General features: G+C 35.0%; 1 protein-coding gene across 6 annotated transcripts in view; it reads right to left on the bottom strand.

Annotated features, from left to right (window-relative positions):
- LOC104128033 (sodium channel protein type 2 subunit alpha) overlaps nucleotides 1-24,966 on the bottom strand; it is a 53,815-nt gene that overhangs the window by 26,380 nt on the left and 2,469 nt on the right. Inside the window, exons 2-17 of one of the 6 annotated variants that reach the window (XM_009640748.1) lie at nucleotides 24,816-24,934; nucleotides 24,441-24,530; nucleotides 23,451-23,579; nucleotides 22,909-23,000; nucleotides 21,599-21,835; nucleotides 18,082-18,145; nucleotides 16,693-16,834; nucleotides 15,670-15,876; nucleotides 14,233-14,523; nucleotides 13,227-13,574; nucleotides 11,581-11,629; nucleotides 11,498-11,526; nucleotides 10,476-10,778; nucleotides 8,541-8,714; nucleotides 7,089-7,445; nucleotides 4,695-5,147 (exon numbers count right to left, since the gene is read on the bottom strand). In XM_009640748.1, coding sequence (XP_009639043.1) covers nucleotides 4,695-5,147; nucleotides 7,089-7,445; nucleotides 8,541-8,714; nucleotides 10,476-10,778; nucleotides 11,498-11,526; nucleotides 11,581-11,629; nucleotides 13,227-13,574; nucleotides 14,233-14,523; nucleotides 15,670-15,876; nucleotides 16,693-16,834; nucleotides 18,082-18,145; nucleotides 21,599-21,835; nucleotides 22,909-23,000; nucleotides 23,451-23,579; nucleotides 24,441-24,530; nucleotides 24,816-24,934 — 3,084 coding nt within the window. Of the gene's footprint in view, nucleotides 1-4,694; nucleotides 5,148-7,088; nucleotides 7,446-8,540; nucleotides 8,715-10,475; nucleotides 10,779-11,497; nucleotides 11,527-11,560; nucleotides 11,630-13,193; nucleotides 13,575-14,232; nucleotides 14,524-15,669; nucleotides 15,877-16,692; nucleotides 16,835-18,081; nucleotides 18,146-21,598; nucleotides 21,836-22,717; nucleotides 22,810-22,908; nucleotides 23,001-23,450; nucleotides 23,580-24,440; nucleotides 24,536-24,802; nucleotides 24,935-24,966 lie in introns of all 6 variants that reach the window. The other 5 variants (XM_035896186.1, XM_009640749.1, XM_035896184.1 and 2 more) reach the window with 5 other exon arrangements.

Here is a 24,966-nt window from a genome sequence, read left to right on the forward strand (position 1 = left end):
CCCCTCAGTCAGCAGCTTCTGACAAATGACTGCTTTCCTAAAGCTGACCCAGTTTAAGGTCAAGCAGTTGCCTTTGAAGTAACTGGTTCAAAACTCCCACAACCAAGCAAGAAATGAATATTTTTTCATTCAGTAATTCTATTTTTTTCTCATAATTTTTACTTGACATATTCACCTTATAATACTGATATTCCCTTGCTTTTCCCCCATAATTTTAACTTCAGAAATTGAAAACCATTGTTATTGCTCTCATTAGCCTGAGTTAGCACCTCTGTTAGTTATCCAGTACAAATAATGCTGATTTCTGTAGAATTCAGTGAGCTTTAAAAATCAGATGCAAAGGGTATTAATATTCTTTATTAATATCTCCTCTAATCTTTTAAAATAGCATTTTACTTTCATATTTCAAGGAAACATTAGGATTATATACAAAACCCCATGTCTTTTGTCTCTGTTTATTCTATACATATATACTAGTTTGTCTATCCAACTAAAAATTTGGAAAAGCTTGTTTTTCAAAACCCTTTTATAAATGGGTTCATATGTGTTTATACAGTTCTGCCTGGATTTCCTATGCTCTCTAGCTCCACTTTCCCACTTCAGTTTATTCACTCTCAGTACAGTCCAACAATCTTAAATCACAATTGCTTCCTATTTCTAAGCAGGAAGAGCCATACTATGAAAGAATACAATTGGTATAATTAATTCATACAAAATATAAAATATTTAAATCTTACCTCCTTGCTTTCCTCCAAATCAGAGTCACTGCTAAACTCCTCTGTATTTAGATGTTCAAAATCAGATTCTCCAACAGCTATTGGTACTGTAACAGTAAGGTTTGGGTTGTTTATGAACGTTGTATAATCACTGCCAGCTATAACAGTGGTCATTCCATTCTCATTTTTGTGATAATTCATATCTCTCCTTATTTCAGCAATGGTACAATTGGAAATGCAATGGTCTCTCTCATCATTCAACTGATCTGTTGCTGTTCTTTGATTTACAACAGCTTGTTTTCTCCAACAAGACTTTCGGACACATTCACCTGCTTTTTTCTTCACATAATTTATTCCCTTCTGAATTCTTGCAACAGCAATCTGTAAGTTGTTCATTTCATTATCATCCTCTGTAGGAGAAAGGCTGTCTGAACTAAATGAACTCAGCAGCAAGGCCAGAAAAAGGTTTAATACCTAACAAAAAAAAAAAAAATAAAGAAAATACAACTGAATTTTCTCATTTAGTTTTTCATTCACATGCTTCTTCCATCACCTTAGGCTTCGTATTTTCCCTTGCTGTATATGATTCTGGAAATTACACAGTAAATAAAATGGAAATGCAATTTAAGCACACCACCTGCCCTATACCGCAGTGCAGGTTTTTTTGTGGTTTTGCATCGCTGTATGACTATGAAGACGCTTGTAAACTCTTTTTCTGCTTGTGTCTGTAGAAGGTCAGAAATTAATGATTCTTTGGTACTGACTGAACAGATTCAAAATGTTTACTTTTCTGGCATAGGAAGCACTCTGCAACAGAAGACACAGCTGATCTGTGCAGAAAACAGCTTTTTTAAATACTGGTCCAAACTCACATAAATATTCTGCTGTCTGCGATTTAAAAAATGTGAAGCACACCTTGTCTCCTAACCCCCAAGTCATCCTCTTCCCACAGCAAGAAAAAACATAGAATAAATATCAGTTATACAAGCCCAGAGTTTACCAGGAGCCCAAATGATAGTAGGATAGCCAAAGAAGCAGAGTACCAGCTCTTAAAGCCTTCAGATCAGTTCTTCTATGCAGCTTTGAAGACAACAGGGTAGAACTATGTGTTGAGAACACAGAAAGACAACTGGATAACAGAACCCTGAACATACAGCAGGGATTGTTTACTCATATAAGAAATTCTAAAAGAGCTATGGTATAAAATCAGAATACAGTAAATACTGTGGAAAAATTCAGAGAGAGACGGATGCTTCATTCCACAAAGTTCTATCTTCTAGTTTAGAAAACTATTTAAGAAGGATGTTTTGTTTGGCCAATCAATTTCACAGTTCTCTTCATTATAAGACAATAGATTTGTAGAAAATCCTGGAGCAAGTGTCTGTGCTACCAGTAGTAATGCACAACTGGTTTAAAGATAATTAGCTTTTTCCTGTTGTTAGGTATTTTATTCCTAAAGAATGCCTCCAGGATGGGTAATTTAAAACCTCTTCTGCTACTGACAGTTGCCTAAAGAAAAGATGTAGAATAATAAAGGAAGACTCAGTAGGCAATGAGAAAAGCAGAGCAAAAGGCGGAGAAATGAAGACCTCAAATACTGGCGAGTTAATAAATATAAAATATGTTTTAAAAGACAAATTTCTACACAGTAATGTACAAACTGGTACAGAGCTAATGCTTTCCTTTGAAAGAGAAAAAGAAGATATAACACAGACTGCTTTAAAAGTGTCTGTAAAAAGCACTTAAGAAATAGGAAACAAAAAGATGAAGAGGTGAAAGAAAATGTGAAGTATTTGAATCTGTTTTTTTCTGCAGAACTGCTGCCTTCCAATTCAAGTTTCCTTACTCCATTTGTGTAAAAAGTTGCCTGTGCAGCAAGCAGGGCTCAAAATAGCTTAAATTTCAGAGTCTAAGAATGTTCAAGCAGTCTTTGAGACAGGAGAGAGAAGAAGTAGTTAAAAAAAACAAACAAACAAACAACCTGGCTATACATGATTGGAAGCGATGCCTCAATCAGTTGGGAGAAAAGGCCCTGCTATGTCCTCTTCTACAAACAGCAAACTCCCATCCTGGGAGCATAACACTTGGGGCCCCTTTGCTCTACTCTCTTTCTCTCCTTAGGTAATCAGGAGGAGTCCACAACAACCTGAACACACGATGCTTCTCTCTCTCACCCACATCCTCTGAATTGCATTCCAGGCCCCTGAGGGGGCCCATACTCCAAGCTGAGGATTCTATATAGGATCAGAAATCTAACAAGTAGAAATCTCTATTTCAGAACCCATACTTGTAACAAATTCAAAGTTGTAAAAACAGATTTAAATAACACATTTAATAATGCTTTAAAAAACCTAATTACTGGTTCTGTAACCATTCTTTCTCTAAATGAATTCTCAAATTATTTTGGCTACATACCACTAGGTTTCCAATCACCATGACCATCATGAAGACCGTAAGGCACATGGGTTGGCCTGCAACCTCCATGCAGTCCCACATCGTTTCTATCCATTCTCCACACAGCACTCGAAACACAATCAAGAAAGAGTGGAAAAAATCATGCATGTGCCAGCGTGGAAGTTCACAGTCCTTAGAGATCTTGCAGACACATTCCTTGTAGCTTTTCCCAAACAGCTGCATCCCAACCACAGCAAAAATGAACACAATGATGGCCAGCACCAGGGTCAGATTACCCAGAGCCCCCACTGAGTTACCAATAATTTTTATCAGCATATTTAGAGTTGGCCAAGATTTTGCCAATTTGAAAACTCGCAACTGAAAAACAAAAATACAGAGACATTATTTGCAGTAGTTACAAAACCACTATAGAAATAGATTAAACGCCTAAAGAATCAGTTTAATACACCTTCAAATTTCAGTTTAATTTAACTATGCTTTGCTAGAACAAACATTTGTAAAATTTGGAAAGAATATGGGCAAATTCATTGCCAGTTCAAAACAAAACCACCAAAACTGTAAAAGACCACAACCAATCAAAAAAAAAAAAAAAAAAAAAAAAAAAAAAAAAAAAAAAAGAAAAGAAAAGAAAAGAACGCAAAACCCCCCAAAAGAAAACAAAACAATCCAGACAAAGCAATCCAAGCTGGAGTATGGCTGTCTGCACAAGCAGTGTCACTCCATTAATGTCCTTGTGTCTTCAGGTGCCAGGGGAGTTGATACCAGACACAGTCTGCACTGGAGCCACAGCATAGCGATCTGAATTTTCAAAGTGTTTCTCACTTCCCCCCTCAGTCAGCAGCTGCTGACAAATGACTGCTTTCCTAAAGCTGACCCAGTTTAAGGTCAAGCAGTTGCCTTTGAAGTAACTGGTTCAAAACTCCCACAACCAAGCAAGAAATGAATATTTTTTCATTCAGTAATTCTATTTTTTTCTCATAATTTTTACTTGACATATTCACCTTATAATACTGATATTCCCTTGCTTTTCCCCCATAATTTTAACTTCAGAAATTGAAAACCATTGTTATTGCTCTCATTAGCCTGAGTTAGCACCTCTGTTAGTTATCCAGTACAAATAATGCTGATTTCTGTAGAATTCAGTGAGCTTTAAAAATCAGATGCAAAGGGTATTAATATTCTTTATTAATATCTCCTCTAATCTTTTAAAATAGCATTTTACTTTCATATTTCAAGGAAACATTAGGATTATATACAAAACCCCATGTCTTTTGTCTCTGTTTACTCTATACATATATACTAGTTTGTCTATCCAACTAAAAATTTGGAAAAGCTTGTTTTTCAAAACCCTTTTATAAATGGGTTCATATGTGTTTATACAGTTCTGCCTGGATTTCCTATGCTCTCTAGCTCCACTTTCCCACTTCAGTTTATTCACTCTCAGTACAGTCCAACAATCTTAAATCACAATTGCTTCCTATTTCTAAGCAGGAAGAGCCATACTATGAAAGAATACAATTGGTATAATTAATTCATACAAAATATAAAATATTTAAATCTTACCTCCTTGCTTTCCTCCAAATCAGAGTCACTGCTAAACTCCTCTGTATTTAGATGTTCAAAATCAGATTCTCCAACAGCTATTGGTACTGTAACAGTAAGGTTTGGGTTGTTTATGAACGTTGTATAATCACTGCCAGCTATAACAGTGGTCATTCCATTCTCATTTTTGTGATAATTCATATCTCTCCTTATTTCAGCAATGGTACAATTGGAAATGCAATGGTCTCTCTCATCATTCAACTGATCTGTTGCTGTTCTTTGATTTACAACAGCTTGTTTTCTCCAACAAGACTTTCGGACACATTCACCTGCTTTTTTCTTCACATAATTTATTCCCTTCTGAATTCTTGCAACAGCAATCTGTAAGTTGTTCATTTCATTATCATCCTCTGTAGGAGAAAGGCTGTCTGAACTAAATGAACTCAGCAGCAAGGCCAGAAAAAGGTTTAATACCTAACAAAAAAAAAAAAAATAAAGAAAATACAACTGAATTTTCTCATTTAGTTTTTCATTCACATGCTTCTTCCATCACCTTAGGCTTCGTATTTTCCCTTGCTGTATATGATTCTGGAAATTACACAGTAAATAAAATGGAAATGCAATTTAAGCACACCACCTGCCCTATACCGCAGTGCAGGTTTTTTTGTGGTTTTGCATCGCTGTATGACTATGAAGACGCTTGTAAACTCTTTTTCTGCTTGTGTCTGTAGAAGGTCAGAAATTAATGATTCTTTGGTACTGACTGAACAGATTCAAAATGTTTACTTTTCTGGCATAGGAAGCACTCTGCAACAGAAGACACAGCTGATCTGTGCAGAAAACAGCTTTTTTAAATACTGGTCCAAACTCACATAAATATTCTGCTGTCTGCGATTTAAAAAATGTGAAGCACACCTTGTCTCCTAACCCCCAAGTCATCCTCTTCCCACAGCAAGAAAAAACATAGAATAAATATCAGTTATACAAGCCCAGAGTTTACCAGGAGCCCAAATGATAGTAGGATAGCCAAAGAAGCAGAGTACCAGCTCTTAAAGCCTTCAGATCAGTTCTTCTATGCAGCTTTGAAGACAACAGGGTAGAACTATGTGTTGAGAACACAGAAAGACAACTGGATAACAGAACCCTGAACATACAGCAGGGATTGTTTACTCATATAAGAAATTCTAAAAGAGCTATGGTATAAAATCAGAATACAGTAAATACTGTGGAAAAATTCAGAGAGAGACGGATGCTTCATTCCACAAAGTTCTATCTTCTAGTTTAGAAAACTATTTAAGAAGGATGTTTTGTTTGGCCAATCAATTTCACAGTTCTCTTCATTATAAGACAATAGATTTGTAGAAAATCCTGGAGCAAGTGTCTGTGCTACCAGTAGTAATGCACAACTGGTTTAAAGATAATTAGCTTTTTCCTGTTGTTAGGTATTTTATTCCTAAAGAATGCCTCCAGGATGGGTAATTTAAAACCTCTTCTGCTACTGACAGTTGCCTAAAGAAAAGATGTAGAATAATAAAGGAAGACTCAGTAGGCAATGAGAAAAGCAGAGCAAAAGGCGGAGAAATGAAGACCTCAAATACTGGCGAGTTAATAAATATAAAATATGTTTTAAAAGACAAATTTCTACACAGTAATGTACAAACTGGTACAGAGCTAATGCTTTCCTTTGAAAGAGAAAAAGAAGATATAACACAGACTGCTTTAAAAGTGTCTGTAAAAAGCACTTAAGAAATAGGAAACAAAAAGATGAAGAGGTGAAAGAAAATGTGAAGTATTTGAATCTGTTTTTTTCTGCAGAACTGCTGCCTTCCAATTCAAGTTTCCTTACTCCATTTGTGTAAAAAGTTGCCTGTGCAGCAAGCAGGGCTCAAAATAGCTTAAATTTCAGAGTCTAAGAATGTTCAAGCAGTCTTTGAGACAGGAGAGAGAAGAAGTAGTTAAAAAAAAAAAACAAACAAACAACCTGGCTATACATGATTGGAAGCGATGCCTCAATCAGTTGGGAGAAAAGGCCCTGCTATGTCCTCTTCTACAAACAGCAAACTCCCATCCTGGGAGCATAACACTTGGGGCCCCTTTGCTCTACTCTCTTTCTCTCCTTAGGTAATCAGGAGGAGTCCACAACAACCTGAACACACGATGCTTCTCTCTCTCACCCACATCCTCTGAATTGCATTCCAGGCCCCTGAGGGGGCCCATACTCCAAGCTGAGGATTCTATATAGGATCAGAAATCTAACAAGTAGAAATCTCTATTTCAGAACCCATACTTGTAACAAATTCAAAGTTGTAAAAACAGATTTAAATAACACATTTAATAATGCTTTAAAAAACCTAATTACTGGTTCTGTAACCATTCTTTCTCTAAATGAATTCTCAAATTATTTTGGCTACATACCACTAGGTTTCCAATCACCATGACCATCATGAAGACCGTAAGGCACATGGGTTGGCCTGCAACCTCCATGCAGTCCCACATCGTTTCTATCCATTCTCCACACAGCACTCGAAACACAATCAAGAAAGAGTGGAAAAAATCATGCATGTGCCAGCGTGGAAGTTCACAGTCCTTAGAGATCTTGCAGACACATTCCTTGTAGCTTTTCCCAAACAGCTGCATCCCAACCACAGCAAAAATGAACACAATGATGGCCAGCACCAGGGTCAGATTACCCAGAGCCCCCACTGAGTTACCAATAATTTTTATCAGCATATTTAGAGTTGGCCAAGATTTTGCCAATTTGAAAACTCGCAACTGAAAAACAAAAATACAGAGACATTATTTGCAGTAGTTACAAAACCACTATAGAAATAGATTATGAACTAGTAACTCTCAGCAATAAGAAAAATAAGAAACTTCAACATGATTCCAACCACCATAACTTACACAGAAACAGGAGTCCCATAAAATCCACACTTATAAAGCTTAATAAATTTTAGACTTCACACTTTTTTTGTGTAGCACATCTGTGTTCTTTTCTACATGAAAGAAACAGCACAATGGTTGAATTTGTTCGGATAGTGAACATGGCATACATCTCAACCATTATGTGCAGAAACAAATTAAAAAAAACAACCAATAAAGCTCAACAGGATTCTACTGAAGGAAAATAAAGGACTCCGAAATCCTCGAAGAATGGGATCTTCCAAAAGAACATTGCCTCCAACAAATTTAAAATGGATCAGACAGACCCACAGTCTGGAAATAAAAGCCAAACACAATCTGTAGGTTAAGCTTTTCAACTTATAAAGGGGAAAAAGTATAATTCAGACTCTTTCTTAGCCATAAACCACCCCAAATAAAAAAGTTATTAAATATTTTTTTGTTTTCAGATAAAAGCAAAATGGAAACGCAAAACTGAAAGATACCACCGAGAAAGAATGTCTCATAGCTCATTTCTCATTTTTAAAGTAAAATGTTTTTCTAATAAAATAAAGCATTCCCTTTTTTTGCCAAGGGGAAAAGAAAATGAAAAAAGTAAGAATTTTGTAATTCCTACATTTTAAAAGAACATTTCTAGTCTTTTTGCAATTTCCAGATATGGAAGTAGACAGAAGACTACAAATGTTTTATTTATTTATATCTCTCAATATGCACTAAATAAATTATACGCTTCACTGTGCTTTACCCATCCATGTTAAAACAGTTAAAAAATATTTAGTTGCTTCTGAACCATAAAACAGCACACACTATTCACTGATATCATAAATAATTTTGTAAAACATGCTTGCAGAGATACCCTGTGACAGCAAAAAATAGACGTAATATTACTAAAAGGAATCTTATTTACACAAGTACAGTTAAAATACAAACATAATACAGATATATTATTATCACTCATTTATTTACCAATCTGAATGATCGGAGAACGGATAATCCATCCACAGTTGACAGAAAAAGCTCCACCAAACTAAGGGTAACTATAAAACTATCGAAAATATTCCAGCCAACTTGGAAATAATAGAAAGGATGCATGGCAATTATCTTGAGAACCATTTCTGCTGCAAAAATTCCAGTAAAAACCTGAAGGAAGAATGTTTATTGTTACTTTATAGGTGAGTATGAATAAGTTGAACCAGCAGACAAAGAATAACGTAAGAAAGAAGTAAGAACCCTCTTACAGCAGGATGTCAGTAAGAAAAACTATCACAAGCTGAACCTCACAGAGAAGGTAAGTGGCAACATCAAAATGAGCTGTAGCATAAATCTGCCTGTTAACGTTAGTGAAACACAAGATATATTTAGTAACTAGTGAAGAAAAACTATTCCTAACAGGCCTCCTGTTTGCTCCTCCTATCTGTCGTACATCTGAGTAAAGGAACTTTCCTCAGCACTCTTGCCACAGTGGAAGCTGCTTTAACAAAGGTGAGTGGAAAACTATGAGTGTGTCATAAATTGGAGAGTGATGTGCTACTAAATGAAGTCATCATGAGAACTCAGAGGTACAGTAAGCATATCTCCTCTTTCTAGCTGCCAAAAAAAGGCCAATTATAGCGAGGCTCATGTTTGAAGTAAAACTCCTTTCTGCCTCTGATGTCTTGTGAAGCTAAAGGCAAACAACGCCTCTGAAAAGGGAGTAAATTCACTGTATTTATGGTAGATGTATGACCACCAGTATCTACAGAACTGCATACATTATTACCTTTTACTAGAAAGACAAAAAAACTTTAAAAAAAAATCACGAACATATGACAGTCTTTAAAAGACAGTGCTACACAGTTCAAAAAGCAAGAAATCAACTGCTGAAACTACGCCTCTGTAATAATGGCATTTTAGCTGACAGAGTAAACACAAATTCTTATCAGCACAAAGGTACACTTACACTCACACAGCTCAAAATTAGATTAATATTAAGCTACTTCATTACATGTGAAAGGAAAAAATGGTTGTTTCCTGGGTAAAACATGCAGGCATGATCACATCACAAGACAACCCTCTGCAACAGCTATAGAGCTGCACCTATTCATGTTCCCTGTCTTTCTCCTCAAATTCATCCTGAATATATTTTAAACAGCAACATGACGTGATTGTCTTAGACAGTGATCTCTGACTCCAGGCTAAGGTGAAAACATCGAACTATGTCTGAATTGGTTAAAAATATCAATATAAAATTCCAACATTGACACATTAACAACTCTGAACTGAAACCTGATACCTTCCCAACATGTACTACAATTTCATATATTCTAATAATCAAATTGTTTTATTATTTTGCTACATCACAATTACCAGAATTGCCACTTACCATAACTGTAGAATAAGAAATATAGCAGATAAAACAAACCAACCACCCCAAACCCGACCTACAGACTGTCCACAAGTGAACAGGCACTCTTGGAGTAAGTCACACATTCTTTGCCTTCCTGGACCAAATCAAAGCAACATCCTTCATGGAAATACAAAAATAACACAAAAAATACCAGTGCAAAGTAATAATCCAAACTAACACCCAAGTCTTCTTGTGTTATTAATGATACTTACATTAGAAAGGATCTAACTTGGCTGCTACTTTTTTTCATAATACTAAAGAAAAACAAGTCAGATTTCTTGTAGTTTCATGTCATTCAAACTCTGGTTGTTAAGAATTCTGTTTGCAGAAATTTTAATACAGAAATCAAACTCTTAAATACAACATATCTCAAATGGTATTTTTCAACTATTTTTAGTACAATTAAACCTTTAACATTTATTTTATGGGATGATAATCAAAATAATAAAAGTAATTCTATTTCAAAGAGAAACAATGTTCCAACTGTATCAAATGATATAGTTTGATGGACTTACCTGATTTCCTATTTTAAGTACATTATTGAATTCGGTAGTCATTGGATAATGTTCCATGGCCATAAACAGCGTGTTTAAAATTATGCAAACAGTGATAGCCAGATCAACAAGTGGGTCCATTACAATAAATTCAACTACATTCTTTACTTTTAACCAGGGCTCCCAACAATTCCAAATTAAGAAAGTATGGGCAAACTTATACCAGCAAGGTGGACATTTTTGCCTGGATTCTTCAAGTTCTGGGAAAAAAAGAAATGTAGAGTGAACAAGTTTTGGAGAAAGAGAAGATAAATTTTTGTTCATCTGTTTTTTCAGGTTTTAATCTTTATCCCTGGAACCATTAAGGATGTTTAAAGGAAACTCCTCATATTTCCAGGAACTTAACTTATTGATGCTGACTAAAAGGATTTTAGAAGAAAAACCTCAAGAGTTTTGAGCTAATAATTGAAAAAGTTGCCTATTTTTAATATCATATGATCTTGCTCAAAAAAACCCAAAACCACCACCAACAAAAAAAAAACCCAAACCCACAACTATTTATGCTTATGTTTAGGGATAGTTTTCTCAGTAAAACTTCCCATTTCACAGTCCTCTCAAATGAGTAATTATTTATTTTCAGGAAACATAAGATTAATTTCACCATGAATAGGTTTTTGAAAACTATTCAAGCTTTTTCAAGAATTTCACTGGTAATAATTTCACTGTTCCAAATAATCCTACTATAAATTTCCTTGTTATTAAGTAAGGCCTGGCCTTTAATTTTCTGTAACTTTTTACAGTACAGTTAGTGGAAAATTCATCACAAGGCATTTCTTCCAATAATTGTATTGCTAAACATGAACAACTAGTATAAAACACATACACATTATCTATTTTAATTAGAATGTGTTTTGTAGTTTAGCCTGCTTATCAGATTCCTTCATTTTTTCTTTCACTATGTACATGCACATTTGTTCTGTTATTCAGTTTATATATTTGCAATGGTTACATATTTTTTGTCTTCTGTATTTGCACTGTGATACAATACCTTCTAGCAAGTCTAAGACTATGTCAAGAAAGTGCACTAATCAGCAGTTATAACACACCTTCCATCGTATTTGTGATAGATATGAACTTGTACGCCTCTTTTTTATTTCTGTTTCTGTAGTAGTGCTCTATAAAAATAAATAAATAAGACGGGCATAAATTAAACTTTAAAAATACTGCAAAACAGGTACCAGAAAGACTCTTCAGTTTCAATGACTTAATAATATATAAAGCCGTTAAATATTTAAGTGCTGTTAAATCAGGTTTTTTTTCCATTATACATATAATGTAAGCCTAGTATTTTTTATATGGCTATTTTTATGTTATACTTCTGAATATTGTTAATACTTATAAAACACTAGAAGAAGATTTTCATATTTAGTTCCCAGATTACCATTGCATTATAGTTAACTACTATTAACTCCACATTAGAAACAAAGAAATTTTGGAGGAGGTCATAGCCAAGGATACAAACCAAGACTGTTGCAGCACTGGAACTGGAAAAATTCCCAGTTCCGTGCTTTCTCTACCAATATTTCACTTCTAAACTAGTTCAGTCACAAGGTATTTATAAGAAGTGATTTATGCTAGCAAGTTTTCTGCAATAACAACTATTCTCTAAAAGTAATTTTTATAGATCAGTCTTGATTTCTATACCCATTCAAAACTAAATTAAAAGGTATCTTTTACATTGAATAGCTCTCATCTATGATTTATTTTATGAATTTCAACTGAAGAAATGAAAGATATCTGACTTTAAAAAAAGTATTCAGTTTTAGATCAAAGTATTTTATTGAAAAATTGAAAGCTGTGTTATAGTTACATCATTAAACACACCCCAATTATAAAGAAGTTTTGAATATATGAGCATGGGTAGATTTTTTTTCAGTAAATTATATAAATGCATAAAAGTGAAAGTATAATAAACTGCAAGAAGATTATAGCTGGAAGGAATCTGGCTGATGTACTTTCAGATGCTGTGACCTGTGTAAAAATTTTTGTTTCAATAAAAGGTTTCTAGGAAAAAACATGCAACAGATTCCTCTGCTCCACTCCTAGAGCAGCCTGAGGGAAAAGGGAAAACTTATCAGAGGGACAAATGGATGAATTTGCAGGTACTTTTTTTTTTAATTATACCCTGATCCTAGGCAGTGAAAAACTCAGATCACCTCTTGAGACCCAGAAGAAAAAAGCTTTCAGAGCTTCTAAAATATAAGTATAATCTTAAAGGCTATGCTACATTTGCACAATACCCCATATATGGGCAGGAGAAAAAAGCAGAACCAGCTGATTACTGATAGAGAATTAAGAAATACATTTAAAGGGATGCTAAAACCATAAAGAAAGAAAAAATCAAACCAACATAATAATGTGCACAATGTTTAGAAAGCTGAGCACTGTATTTTGGGTCCTAAAACAGATTTAGCAATGGAATATTACTAATTTAATTCACTATGCACGTGCATGCATATCTTTGCAGATATATAAAAATGAGCTACTTTTTTCTCTTTCATTTTTGTGCTTCAGCCTCTCACTTTTGAGTGAGCCACCATAAACCCATTTCATTACAGTAAGATATGCAAAAGCATTCACAACTTCTCGACCATTTTCAAAGCATTTCACTCCATTCAAATATTGTCTGGCGCAATAAAGAAAGGTCGTGAAATCTGGAGTCATTTAAAACTTTCTTACATTGTCATCAGTTGTCGGTTTATCAATTATCACCTCTGGCAGAAGCTGTCCAGTAGGCGACAACAGACCTGGTGGTCCATCCACTAGGGAAACCACCCCATTGCAATCCACAGTGCTGTGCATCTTCCCATTCATTGGAAATAGTGGCAGCCTTCTTGATGATCTACTAGTCTGACTAATGTTACTACTGCGCCGTTCACTGTGTCTGTGTGGCAAAAAGAGTGAACCTCTTCTGCTCCCATTATCCTCAAACGTGCTGTGCTCGTCATCAGCAAAGTCATTTTCAGATCCTATCTCTCTTCCATATTCTCTAAAACTGAAAAGACTTGTTCTGCTACTACGTCTGGGAGAAAACAGAGAGCCACGAACACTCAGTAAAGACTGCAAAGGAAACATATACAAAATGACTGGCTGAAGATTTTAAATATACAAAAAGCATGACTATGTATTAAAACCCCAATAATTTAAATTCCCCAGGAATCTGTTACTTTTAATACAGAGCCTTAGGTAGATTTCAGACACCTGCATTAGAGATAAGAGTCATCTGAATGGGTAAATTTACTGTATACCTAAAACAATTATTACAGAGAAAACAATAACATGCATTAAAGCCATAGTAGTTTCCATCTCTGTATTAAAGAGAAAAATCTAGAATTTCTAGAAATTCTAACAAATTTACACTTATGTAGATCATGCATTATGTTAAAAGACATCAATACCCTAAGTCTTCTACATTGATACATTAAACTTAAATTTCCCTTTTATGAATTAAAAAGGGATTTCTATTTCAAATTAACTAGGAAAATATAATGCTGCTGTGTATGTTTAAGACCCACCAGACCCTAAAAAATAAAATGAGAGAGATCAAAATACTTGTTTAGATACACTCTAGAAAATAATACCAACAGTAACTCAGTATTTAAAATAACGCAACGTTATTTTTCCTTGGTTGTATTATTTTCCAAGTTGCAGTGAAGTTTGTTGGACATTACAGTTATCTCACAAACCCCCAAAATGACAACTGCACTATTCACAGTACCTGGTGGGGTGATGCAAACGGCTTCCCATAAGCAAGTCTGTTCCCATCAAAAGAAAAACGGAAACCTTTCCTTCTGATACTGCCATCTGATTCAGATTTTGGAAGCTTTTCATCCTTTGTGCCATTGTCTTCTCCAGAGAGCTCCCTCTGCCTTCTTTTCTTCCTTCTATTTCTCCTTTCTTTGGCACTTTTTGAGCTAAGTTTGGATGCTTCTGAAGAACTATCTGACGGTCCAGCAATCCCACTTTCACCGCTGTACTCTGTCATCTCTGCTGCAGCTTCTGCTATTGCCTGCCACAGCAATTATTTAATGTGATGCTATACAAATCACATGATTTTTTAAAAGAAAACTATAGTCCTTATTTCTAAGATTTATATCAAATTACTATTAGATATGCGACAATGCCTAGATGGATTTGTGCAAAACTTCAAATGGAATTCTTTAATAGGAGTTAAAATGAAAGGGCAGTTTCGAAAGTTGCTGTTCAAATGGAGTTCTGCTTTGCATTATCATGGAGCCAGCCCACATTGTGTACAGCAGTGTGTCACAAAGTTCATTAGAAAGATACTTGAAAATTAATAAATTTCTTAATTAGAGTGAATGCAATTGCAAACAAAAGAGCTCAAAGTCATACTTGAGTTTGTATTAACTTAGTAAATGAATTTTAACTGTTACTGTAAGCAACAGCTTCCTTAAGCTGCTCTTAGGAAAAAAACTTTTGGGTACTACTTCCAGTCTTTGATTCACTGGTGACAACACAAGTAGCAAAAATCAATCAGAAATTTATGGATAAAAATATTCTAAACTCTAATCAAGGCTTGACGAGTATTGCACAAGTATTGCAATTATTTCTAAGCTGAGAATTTGGAAAGTAATCATGACAGGTTATAGATAGTACCTCTAGATAAGAGATATTTATTTAAAAAACATTATTCTGATTTGGAGAGTACTTTGTGTTCTCAGTTCAGACATTCACTAATGCTTTATAGAATCATAGAATGTTTTGGGTTGGAAGGGACCTTTAGAGGTTATCTAGTCCAACCTCCCTGCAGTGAGCAGGGACACCGCTAACTAGATCAGGTTGCTCAGAGCCCCGTCCTACCTGGTCTTGAATGTTTCCAGGGATGGGGCCTCCACTACCTCTCTGGGCAACCCGTTCCAGTGCCTCACCACCCTCATTGTAAAGAATTTTTTCCTTATATCCAGCCTAAACCTATCCTGTTTTAGTTTAAAACCATTACCCCTTGTCCTGTCACAGCTGTGACATTATACACTCAAAAAAGCAGTAAAAAGCCATAGAGAAAGCAGTCTAAAGTACTTGTGAGGTATCTAAAAGAACAGCGCTTTTTTGATATGATAATTTAATTATTGGTTTTGTTTTGAATTAATAGCATGCAAAGGAATATACTAGAGCTCAAACTCTTGTTAGGAAATACCTGAGCTTCTTCTTGCTGCTTCCTCAACTGTTCAAGCATTTGCTGCAACTCTGCCTCCCTCTGTTCAGCTTCAACTATAGTTGCTTGATTTTGTTCATCATAGGCCATGGCAACCACAGCCAAAATCAAGTTAATCAAATAGAAGGAACCCAGAAAAATGACCAGAACAAAAAATATCATGTATGTCTTGCCAACAGCTCGTAGTGTCTGTAGGAGAAGAAAAGAAATGATCCATCTGTTGAAGACGCAGGTGAAGATGCAGTTCATAAGCATTTACTGAGTTTGAAAACTGCAAAACTATTATTGAGTTGTTCTTCCTTCTGTAAGAAGATCATACAAGCTTTCTGAATTACTAAGTAATCACGCTTAAAGATCATGCTGCTTTGAGACAAACCTCTTTTAATGCCTAATAATCTTGAAATGGATGTGGGATCAGAGTAATTAATGTAAATCACACATCAGAGGTTGGATGCTTACTATGCTTACCATGTATTAGCACTCCTTCTGCTTGAAATAACCAAAAGAATTAAAGATCGCACAAATGATAAAATAATTAAAAGATAATATTTATTATAGTTAACAGATTTTCACACATGATACAATGAAAAGCTATAGTAGGAAAAGTAATTTATAAGGACATGCATTCTTAGTTATCAAAACCATGATTCAAAGTATAGAAATTAAGATTCAGATTTTGCTGTCACAGAGTATTTTTACAATTTAAACTCAATATTAAAGTTTTTGAAAATAAGATCTTATCATGAGGCACAAAATGAAACATACACTTTAAAAATTAAATAAAGGATTAAAATAACCTCATATGCCTCTTCAGAAATCATGTGAGATTCTGTAGCAAGTGCCTATGTCTGTTTAATTCTGCAATTGAATTTGCTTCCTTGCATAAATACTGTTCATTTTCAATTGCTAATGATAGCAATGGTACATAATATAAATATGAATGGCCTTTTCACGTTTGATTTGGGGCCAGTAAGACACTAACCACAATTTTTACTATACACTTACTAGCTGATAAAGATTTTCCCAGTAGTCCTGTGTCATCAGTCGAAACAATGACAAGAAAGCCCAACTGAATGTGTCAAAGCTGGTATATCCATAGTTGGGGTTTCTACCAGCTTTCACACAGATGAACTCTTCTGGACATTTGCTAGGAGGAAAAAAAAGGAAAAAGAAAAAAAAAAACCCACAAAGCAATGCATATAAAAAATTGTTTTTAAATTATTGTATCTTGAGCTTCTAATGAAGGTTCAATAAATCTATTCTGTGAAGGGGGCTGCTATTTGTGGCTTACAACATTTTAAAAATTAGTGAGGAAATGAAAAAAGCGTTCTTTAAAAAACAAGTAAACAAACATCTTTCTTCCTACCTTCTTTCACCATTATACACAAAATAAAACTTATCACCAACAGTTTGGTATTACCTTTGCAGTTACCTCTTCAGTGGAAACAATATATTTACTTAACACAGCAATTCCATGAGATGAATACTTCCATGCAAAAAAAAGCAAGTCAATATACATATTTTATGCTGAATTTTGTCTGTCAGCAGGGTTGGCACACCAGATTTCTTGGTTTCTTCAGATTTGTGAATTAGCCAAGTCAAATTAACAAATTCTACCAATTCCTCAACAGCAAATAACTGTCACAGTGATACTTCTATCTCCTGAAACTGTACATATTAGTTTTAACAGTAGGTGATCCAATCTTGATATCAACTGTAGGCACACTATTTCAGTTATGATTCCATTCTTGAAGGGTAGAAGAGGTTCTTGCCTCCAAAGCCTCCATAGAAAGACACTATAAGGATTTCTCTTCAGATATGTCTGTGTATATTAGATGCTTATTTACACACACACATAGAATTATCTGATAGTTACTTACAAATATAGGTGAAATGTTTACCAAAAAAAATTTAAGTATATCTGTTTAAAGACATAACCAACCAAAATCAAGGGATGGACTGATATATCATTGGAATAAAGAATTATGTGATTTTGTTAGGAATTGTCACAAAGAAAGAATAAGACAGTGCCGTGCATGGAGTCCACACACAGAATTCTGAATATGTCTTCCCAAAAGTCCCACTGCCCCATGCCTATTTCAGAGATGACAAATGGCATGAAACCCATGATAAAGAATTATGTTCTTCAGTCATTGATAATGCAATATCTGCCTGCTGAGATGGAATTTTCTAGTTACATACAAGTTTTTAAAAGAAATTTACAGCGAAGTATCTTCTCATTTAACGTTCTTACTCATTCAAGTTTAAACTTACTATTAACAATGACCACATATTAACTGTGACGTTAGGTAGCTAAATTAGCTTTATAAGTTTAGAGTGATATTTTTTACATTTAGTTTAGACAGGTAGTATGTAATTTTCAGTATACCTTACCCTGCATCTGAGCTATTGCCACAAAGCAGATAATCCTTTTGTCCTTCTAGGCGATAGAAATGACCTATAGAAAAATAGGAAATTACATTATTATGAACAGGAGGAGTATTTTTCTTTTTGTGAGAGTGAACCTACGTTTAAGTTATCATGATTTGACTGTTTATAATCTCCCATTCATGTTTTCCAAATAATGGATTCAAATACTGGCACATCCATAATGGTAAGTAAAGTTGCAAAATTAAAAAAATAAAAACACAATGTAAAAATAAAATCCTAGAATAATTATTAGAACATCATAAATTGCATCTTCTCTCCCTGAGTCATAGCAAACACTCAATATCCTTCCAAAATCTGATGTTCAATAAATGAGAGAAAGAAAGCACAAAGCTTAAAACTCTTTCTCTTATTCAGTAGGTAGATTGCAATCAGACAATTAAAGCCTATCTTATTTAAAATAGAACTATTTACAATGGCTGGCTAACAGCTTTGAAGTCAGAGCAACATTAACTTGCACATCCTGTGACTGAAAATATGAAAGTAGCATGTAAAAGGAAGATGGGTCTTCCAATTACAATGTTATAACTGCTGCTATACTTTAAACTACAGATTTTTTTTCTTTTAATTATAAGGTGGTAGCCTTCAGAAATAAAGGAATATATTTTGTTATTAATGATTAACAACTGTGTTGTCCTTAAAAAAAAAAAAAAGTATACAGATAGAATAACAACAACAAATTGGGGAAGAAGTTGATATGCCTGAGGGCAGACCCCATACAGAGGGACCTAGGCAGGCTGGAGGAATGGGTTGACAAGAGACCCATAGAATTTGGCAAAGACAAGTTCAGAGCTGTGTACCTCGGAAGGAAGAGCTCTTCAATGACACAGGCTGGGAGCTGACCGGCTGGGGAGCAGCTCTGCAGAAGAGGCACTGGGGGTTTTGGAGGACAGGCAGCAAGGTGGAGGTGAGCCAGCAGTGTGCCTTGGCAGCCAAGAAGGGCAACAGCCTCCTGGGCTGTGTGCACAGAAGCACAGCTAGCAGAGTGAGGGAAGTGACTCTCCCTCTCAGCTCAGCCCTCGTTAGACTGTACCTAGAACATTACGTCCAGGTTTTGCCCCCCACAATGCAAGACAGTGATAAAGCGGAGCAAGTTCAGCAGAGAGTCACTGAGGTCATGAGGGGGCTGGAACATAGACCCTGTGAGGAGAGGCTGAGGGACCTAACACTGTTCGGCCTGGAGAAGGGAAGGCTGTTGGTGGAGTTGGTAGAAATCATCCAGCAACTGCAAGAAGGTTATCAAGGGGACAGAGCCAGGTTCTTCTCACTGGTGGGTGGCAGGAGAATGAGAGACGATGGGCATAATTTAAAATAAGAGAAAAAAGTTCTGTCTGGTTATAAGGAGAAACTTTTCACCATGAGGATAGCCAGGCACTGAGATCTGGTAAAGAGACAGAGATCTGGAAAAAAACCTCTTATCCCAACTAAAATAATCTTCTGCCATCCTCAATTAATATTCTCAACATACCTTTCAAGCTGACAAAAAGGTTTGGTTTTCACAGGGTAAAACACTGTTTCAGTATTTAAATAGTCAGAAACAGTCCAGGGGATGAAGAATGTACAAAGATAGGAGGATTCTAAACTGAACACTTAAACCAAATCTAGTGATGCCAAATTCCTACCATTCAAGAACAGTACTTACACAACGTTAGACATAGTAATAGGATTATAGAATCCTATTACTTCCATAGTATCTTTAGAGCTGGCCAAAATTCTAAATGTTCAGATACTGATCTAAATGCCAAGTGCCAATGCTTTGACATGTGGATCCAAGATCTGTGCATATCTTTTCAACAACTGAATCTGGCCTTGTTCCTTAATAACTGAAAACTGATGTTAAGAAAAGCCACTACAGGGTATCACACTCAGTCACAGTGGACCACCATATGATATGCTGAAAGAAGTATTAGGAGGATGCACAAATGAGCCCAGTGAAATTATAATGCAACTCAGACATACAAAGATTAAGAATGGGTTATATGAGAAAGGGGGAATACAAACACAACTAGATGGAACTGCCTTGCCTGCATCAGCACTCTGTAGAGACTCCCAGCAAAGTCCATGGTTGTAGCATAGGAAGCAACTGACATTCTGGAAGATTTTAGTTCTGTCTTTTAGTTTTAGATTACTACTTAGTGGGAAATGGAAATAGAGAATCTATATACTGTATTGGAAGAGAGAATTCACAAGTGTTTTACAGCATATAAGCTATCAGCCAAAATTGCCTACAAAGCTGATAAACAGCACTATCGCCACCCGTTTTTGTGTCCCTTCTTAGGCAAATAAACTAGCTACAATGATAGATTGTACAGAAACTGTAAATACTATCACAGAATTTCCAGGATTTTAACAACTCAGAAGTATAGAAAGAAAATCTGAAAATACAGAAAACAGCAGAGAACTTAAATGTCTGGTTTTAAGGAAGGAAATATGAGTCATCAAAACTCAGCCTAAAACAACAGTTTTTTCTTTTACTTTTGTGTCAGTGAGGAGGAAAGCTGGCACTTGTTATTCTACGAATTTCTTTCTATTAAATACACTACTTCTACAGTGAATTACTGAGAAATACCATGTAAATCCACTTCTAGCACAAACACAAACATAAAAATGAATCAAATTTTCAGCAATTAGTAGTCGTTATACTACATCTCATGTTTCATTGTGTATTACAGCTTTACTGGTGCTATCACTTAAAATGACAAATTACAAATGACAAATAAAAAAATAAATATCTGTGTGTTTCTGAACCAGTCTGAATGTTATCACTTCAGTCTACAGAAATTAAGACTGTTGAAAAATATCTGGATAAAGATGTCTTTGTCAGGCCCCTTTAGTAACAACCATCTCCTTCCCCACCAGAATCTCTACTTGCCTAGCGAGTTCTTGGTTTCACAGAGAGCAATTGGTTTTTTACCTCTACCTAATAATAAAAGTACATCTTAACTAGGAAATCTTCGATATTTATCTAGTGCTTCTCTGTCTTATCTATAACCTAAAGATAGAAGGAGAGGCTAAGAGAATTGGTTTTGTTCAGCCTTGAGAAATCTAAGGGAGGGGGGGATCTTCATGCTACCTACAAGTATCACATGAAAAACTGGAATGAAGTTGGAGCCTGACTCTTGTTAGAGGCACACAAAAGAGACTACTAGCAAAAGTTCAAGTATAGGAAATTCAAGGAAATTGGTTTTGTTAGGGCTTGGAGGAAGTGGGGGGGGGGGGGGGGGATCTTCATGCTACCTGCAAGTATCACATGAAAAACTGGAATGAAGTTGGAGCCTGACTCTTGTTAGAGGCACACAAAAGAGACTACTAGCAAAAGTTCAAGTATAGGAAATTCATAAACCCCCTACTATTTGCCATCCTATTTAATTGATTTTTATTTTTAGCCTATAGAATGAAACAGTAATCTTGTGTGTGTGTGTTTATACAAAAATTTTTAGCAAGTTATAACACTATTTCTTACTTTCATCCTCAATGTATGCCGTCCAGTCAAACACTGTACCATTATAGTATGGAGCTACGTATTTTTCAAAAGACGTTGAATTTTTTGATGGCCATAACAAGCATTTATTCTTCAAATTGCCCATGAACAGCTGCAGTCCTATGAGTGCAAATACACTCAGGCAAAACACAGTCAAAATCATTACATCAGAGAGCTTCTTCACAGACTGAATTAAGGCTCCAACAATAGTCTTCAAGCCTGCAAATATAGGCAGATTTTTATTATAATATTAAATACTCACCTAAGCTAAAATGCAATGTGAACTACTCCAACACACTATTAAATATCATGCACAGATTCACAAAAATAGTCTTAAAGTATTTCCCAAAGGAAAAAGGTACCAATAAATCTCATCATTCATGACAAATTAATTTGAAAATATGAAATATGAATGGGAATGAATGGTACACATTCCAAAGCACCTGCTCTTCAAATGAAGAAGTAACTTTTTATTCATGCTCTCTATACATGTGAACTACACGTAAAGAAAATTGTTCATTTCATTTTCTTCTTGATGCCTCTTGCTCCAAACCTTTGCCACTGTCCTATTCCAATACACAATATATTGGTTCTATTACAGCAAACAAAAACAGAACACAATTGAATTGTAGTAGAAATTTTAATGATTACATTCTATTGCATCTTATTCAGCTGGAAGTGTGGTTTGGTGAAGATAGGCATCTTAAGGTAATAAAGACAACATGCAATTCCCATGCTACTCTTTATTATCTTATTCTTTTGTCTTTGTCAGGGATTCAGCTTTTACAAGACTGAAAATTTCAATTCTAAATGCCTTCAATAAATAGTAACATTCATATTAGTAAGAGAAAAATGAAAATAATTAGTTTTGATCCTTACTGTGAGAGACAAAATTTGACATAATGAAATGGAAATACACACAGACTATGTAATTCAAATTCTCATGCAAGAATGTATTAAACTCTGAGGCTGAGTGTTTTAGAGAATTAGAAAAAGGGAATCAAATTGAAGTTAAGACTAAAACCTGGATGCTTCTCTTAAAAATATGGGTTCAGCTTCTGTGGAATTTCAGCCAGCCTCAGTGTTTAACCTCGCTCTCACCTGGAATGACTGATATTGTTTTCAAAGCTCGGAGAACTCTGAATGTTCTCAACGCTGAGACATTGCCCAGGTCCACAAACTCTGTCACATATCTGTAGTGAGGGATTCCACACACAAAGACAATGACAGCACACACAAAATTAAACAGAGGTGATGTAGAGGGCCTACCATTTTACATAGTTACTTCTTACCTGGGATTACAGAAATAGTTTTCAAAGCTCTCAATACTCTGAAAGTTCGAAGAGCTGAAACATTGCCTAGGTTTACAAATTCTGTTATATACCTGTAGGATTAAATCACAGTTATTCAGAATTAAGGTAGAGTGTATACTACTTACCTGGACCTGTAATCCAGACTTTTTTTTTTTTTGAAGGGGCAACTTTAAATGAAAGACTTGCATTCATATTTTCCTGTTTCAATTAAGTTTTCCCTAAGAAACACACCCTTAAGTATTTCCATTGAATGCAAATTAAAAATGAAATGGATTTTCCTGATTTTATTGTTTAAATACTATTTAAAATTGATTGTTCAGTGGTAACTTTTCTTTTGTACTGTGGGATAGTCTACTAATTCTGCTGTGTGCTGCATTAGTGTAAAATGTTAAATGGAAAAAGTTGAAAAACAATTCAACTACAATCAATATTAAATGAGTTAAGATAACCCAAAAAATTATTACAGGTTCAAAAAAAAAAGTTCTAACTGATATTTCACTTAAAAAAAATTATATACTTACGCAAAGGAAATGACAACAAAATCAAGCCAGTTCCAGGGGTCACGAAGGCAAGTAAAATCATTTATACAGAAGCCTCTTGCAAGAATTTTTACCAGAAATTCAAAAGTATAAATTCCAGTAAAAGTGTACCTATAAGAAAACATCCAAGTAATAGTTAAAGATTATTGTTCAGTGATACAACATCACAGGCATAAAGGAAAATAACTCAAAACCAGTAGTTAGTACACACACTGTAACAGCAGTTCCAAACTCACATAAACTATGACTGCTTTCCCACCATTATTCTGCCAGGTAACTGGATTGATTTATTTATGTATTTACTTTATCTGAAACATATTTTTGCAATTTCTGGCACATAAGATTTTGAAATATCAGCACAAATATAATAATCATGACTAACATGAAGAAAAATATTTTTGCTCAAATAAAAATTTTAGTATGATTTCTACATCAGAAATAAAATTAATGGGTAAGTGAAACCTAGTGTTTACTAAAGTTACTTGATGGCTGACCAGGTAGACTTGAGAATGTCAAGCTATAATCCTCAGCAGAGGTATTTTCTTTAAAGAAGGTGTGTGTCGCATTTTTAGAAGGTGCTTTATAGGGACTACAGAAAACATCTTCAACATTGAAAAGCAGTAGTTTCAGGTTGAATGGTTATTTTCTTCATTTTTTTTTCTTTTTTTAATAGAAGTGTTAAAGGAACATAAGAGGCAGAATGCATAAAAACATTACTTGTACAAACATTATGAACAAGAGTATTAATCAGAGTTTTGTTCAGAGAAAAAGATTAACATCACAGCTTCCTTCCTTCCTAGAGTTTGAAGATCTATGCTGCTTTGAGTTGCAGCTAGGATCAAACTCCAGGATAGAAAAAGGAGAATACTGGTATTGCACACAAGGATAAGTAAAACTGCATGGTCTAGCTCTTAATTTAGCATTCCATTATTAAACTACTTAAAAATTATTAGCTAATTTAAGTATACTTACTCTACATTCTTTGTCCAGTCTGGAAGGTTATTCCATGTCATAAATACACAGTTTGTCAAAATAGTGAGCATAATGAGCATGCTGAACAATGTTGACTGTAGTTAAGGAATATATTCTTTTTTAATACAGGCTACAAAATACTTAAAACACATATGATACAAATCAGTTTATTATCACTAGCAATGTCATAAATAATGCAAAGATGTTTCACAAAAATGATTGCTATACCACTAACTCTGTAATCTAGGTACACGTGCTGTGCATCTCTTCCTCTGAATTTAATCAGAGGGTTAAAGCAGCAAATCTTAGCTCTGATTCATTTTGAGAGACAGAATTAAGGGCAAGAACACAAAAGAAACCACTTGAAAAGGATATGAATGAACCAAAATCTTAATAGCTGTTCTTCTAATAACATTGAAAGGAGATAAAAGGTACAAGGCAGGTGTGGCACTGAACCTGAAGATTGTCTTCCCTTTATTCAATACTATAAATGTCTTAAAAAAAAAAAAAAGGGGGGGGGGGGGGG

Source organism: Egretta garzetta, unplaced genomic scaffold, assembly GCF_000687185.1.
Source record: "Egretta garzetta isolate BGI_Z169 unplaced genomic scaffold, ASM68718v1 scaffold16, whole genome shotgun sequence".
NCBI lineage: Eukaryota > Metazoa > Chordata > Aves > Pelecaniformes > Ardeidae > Egretta > Egretta garzetta.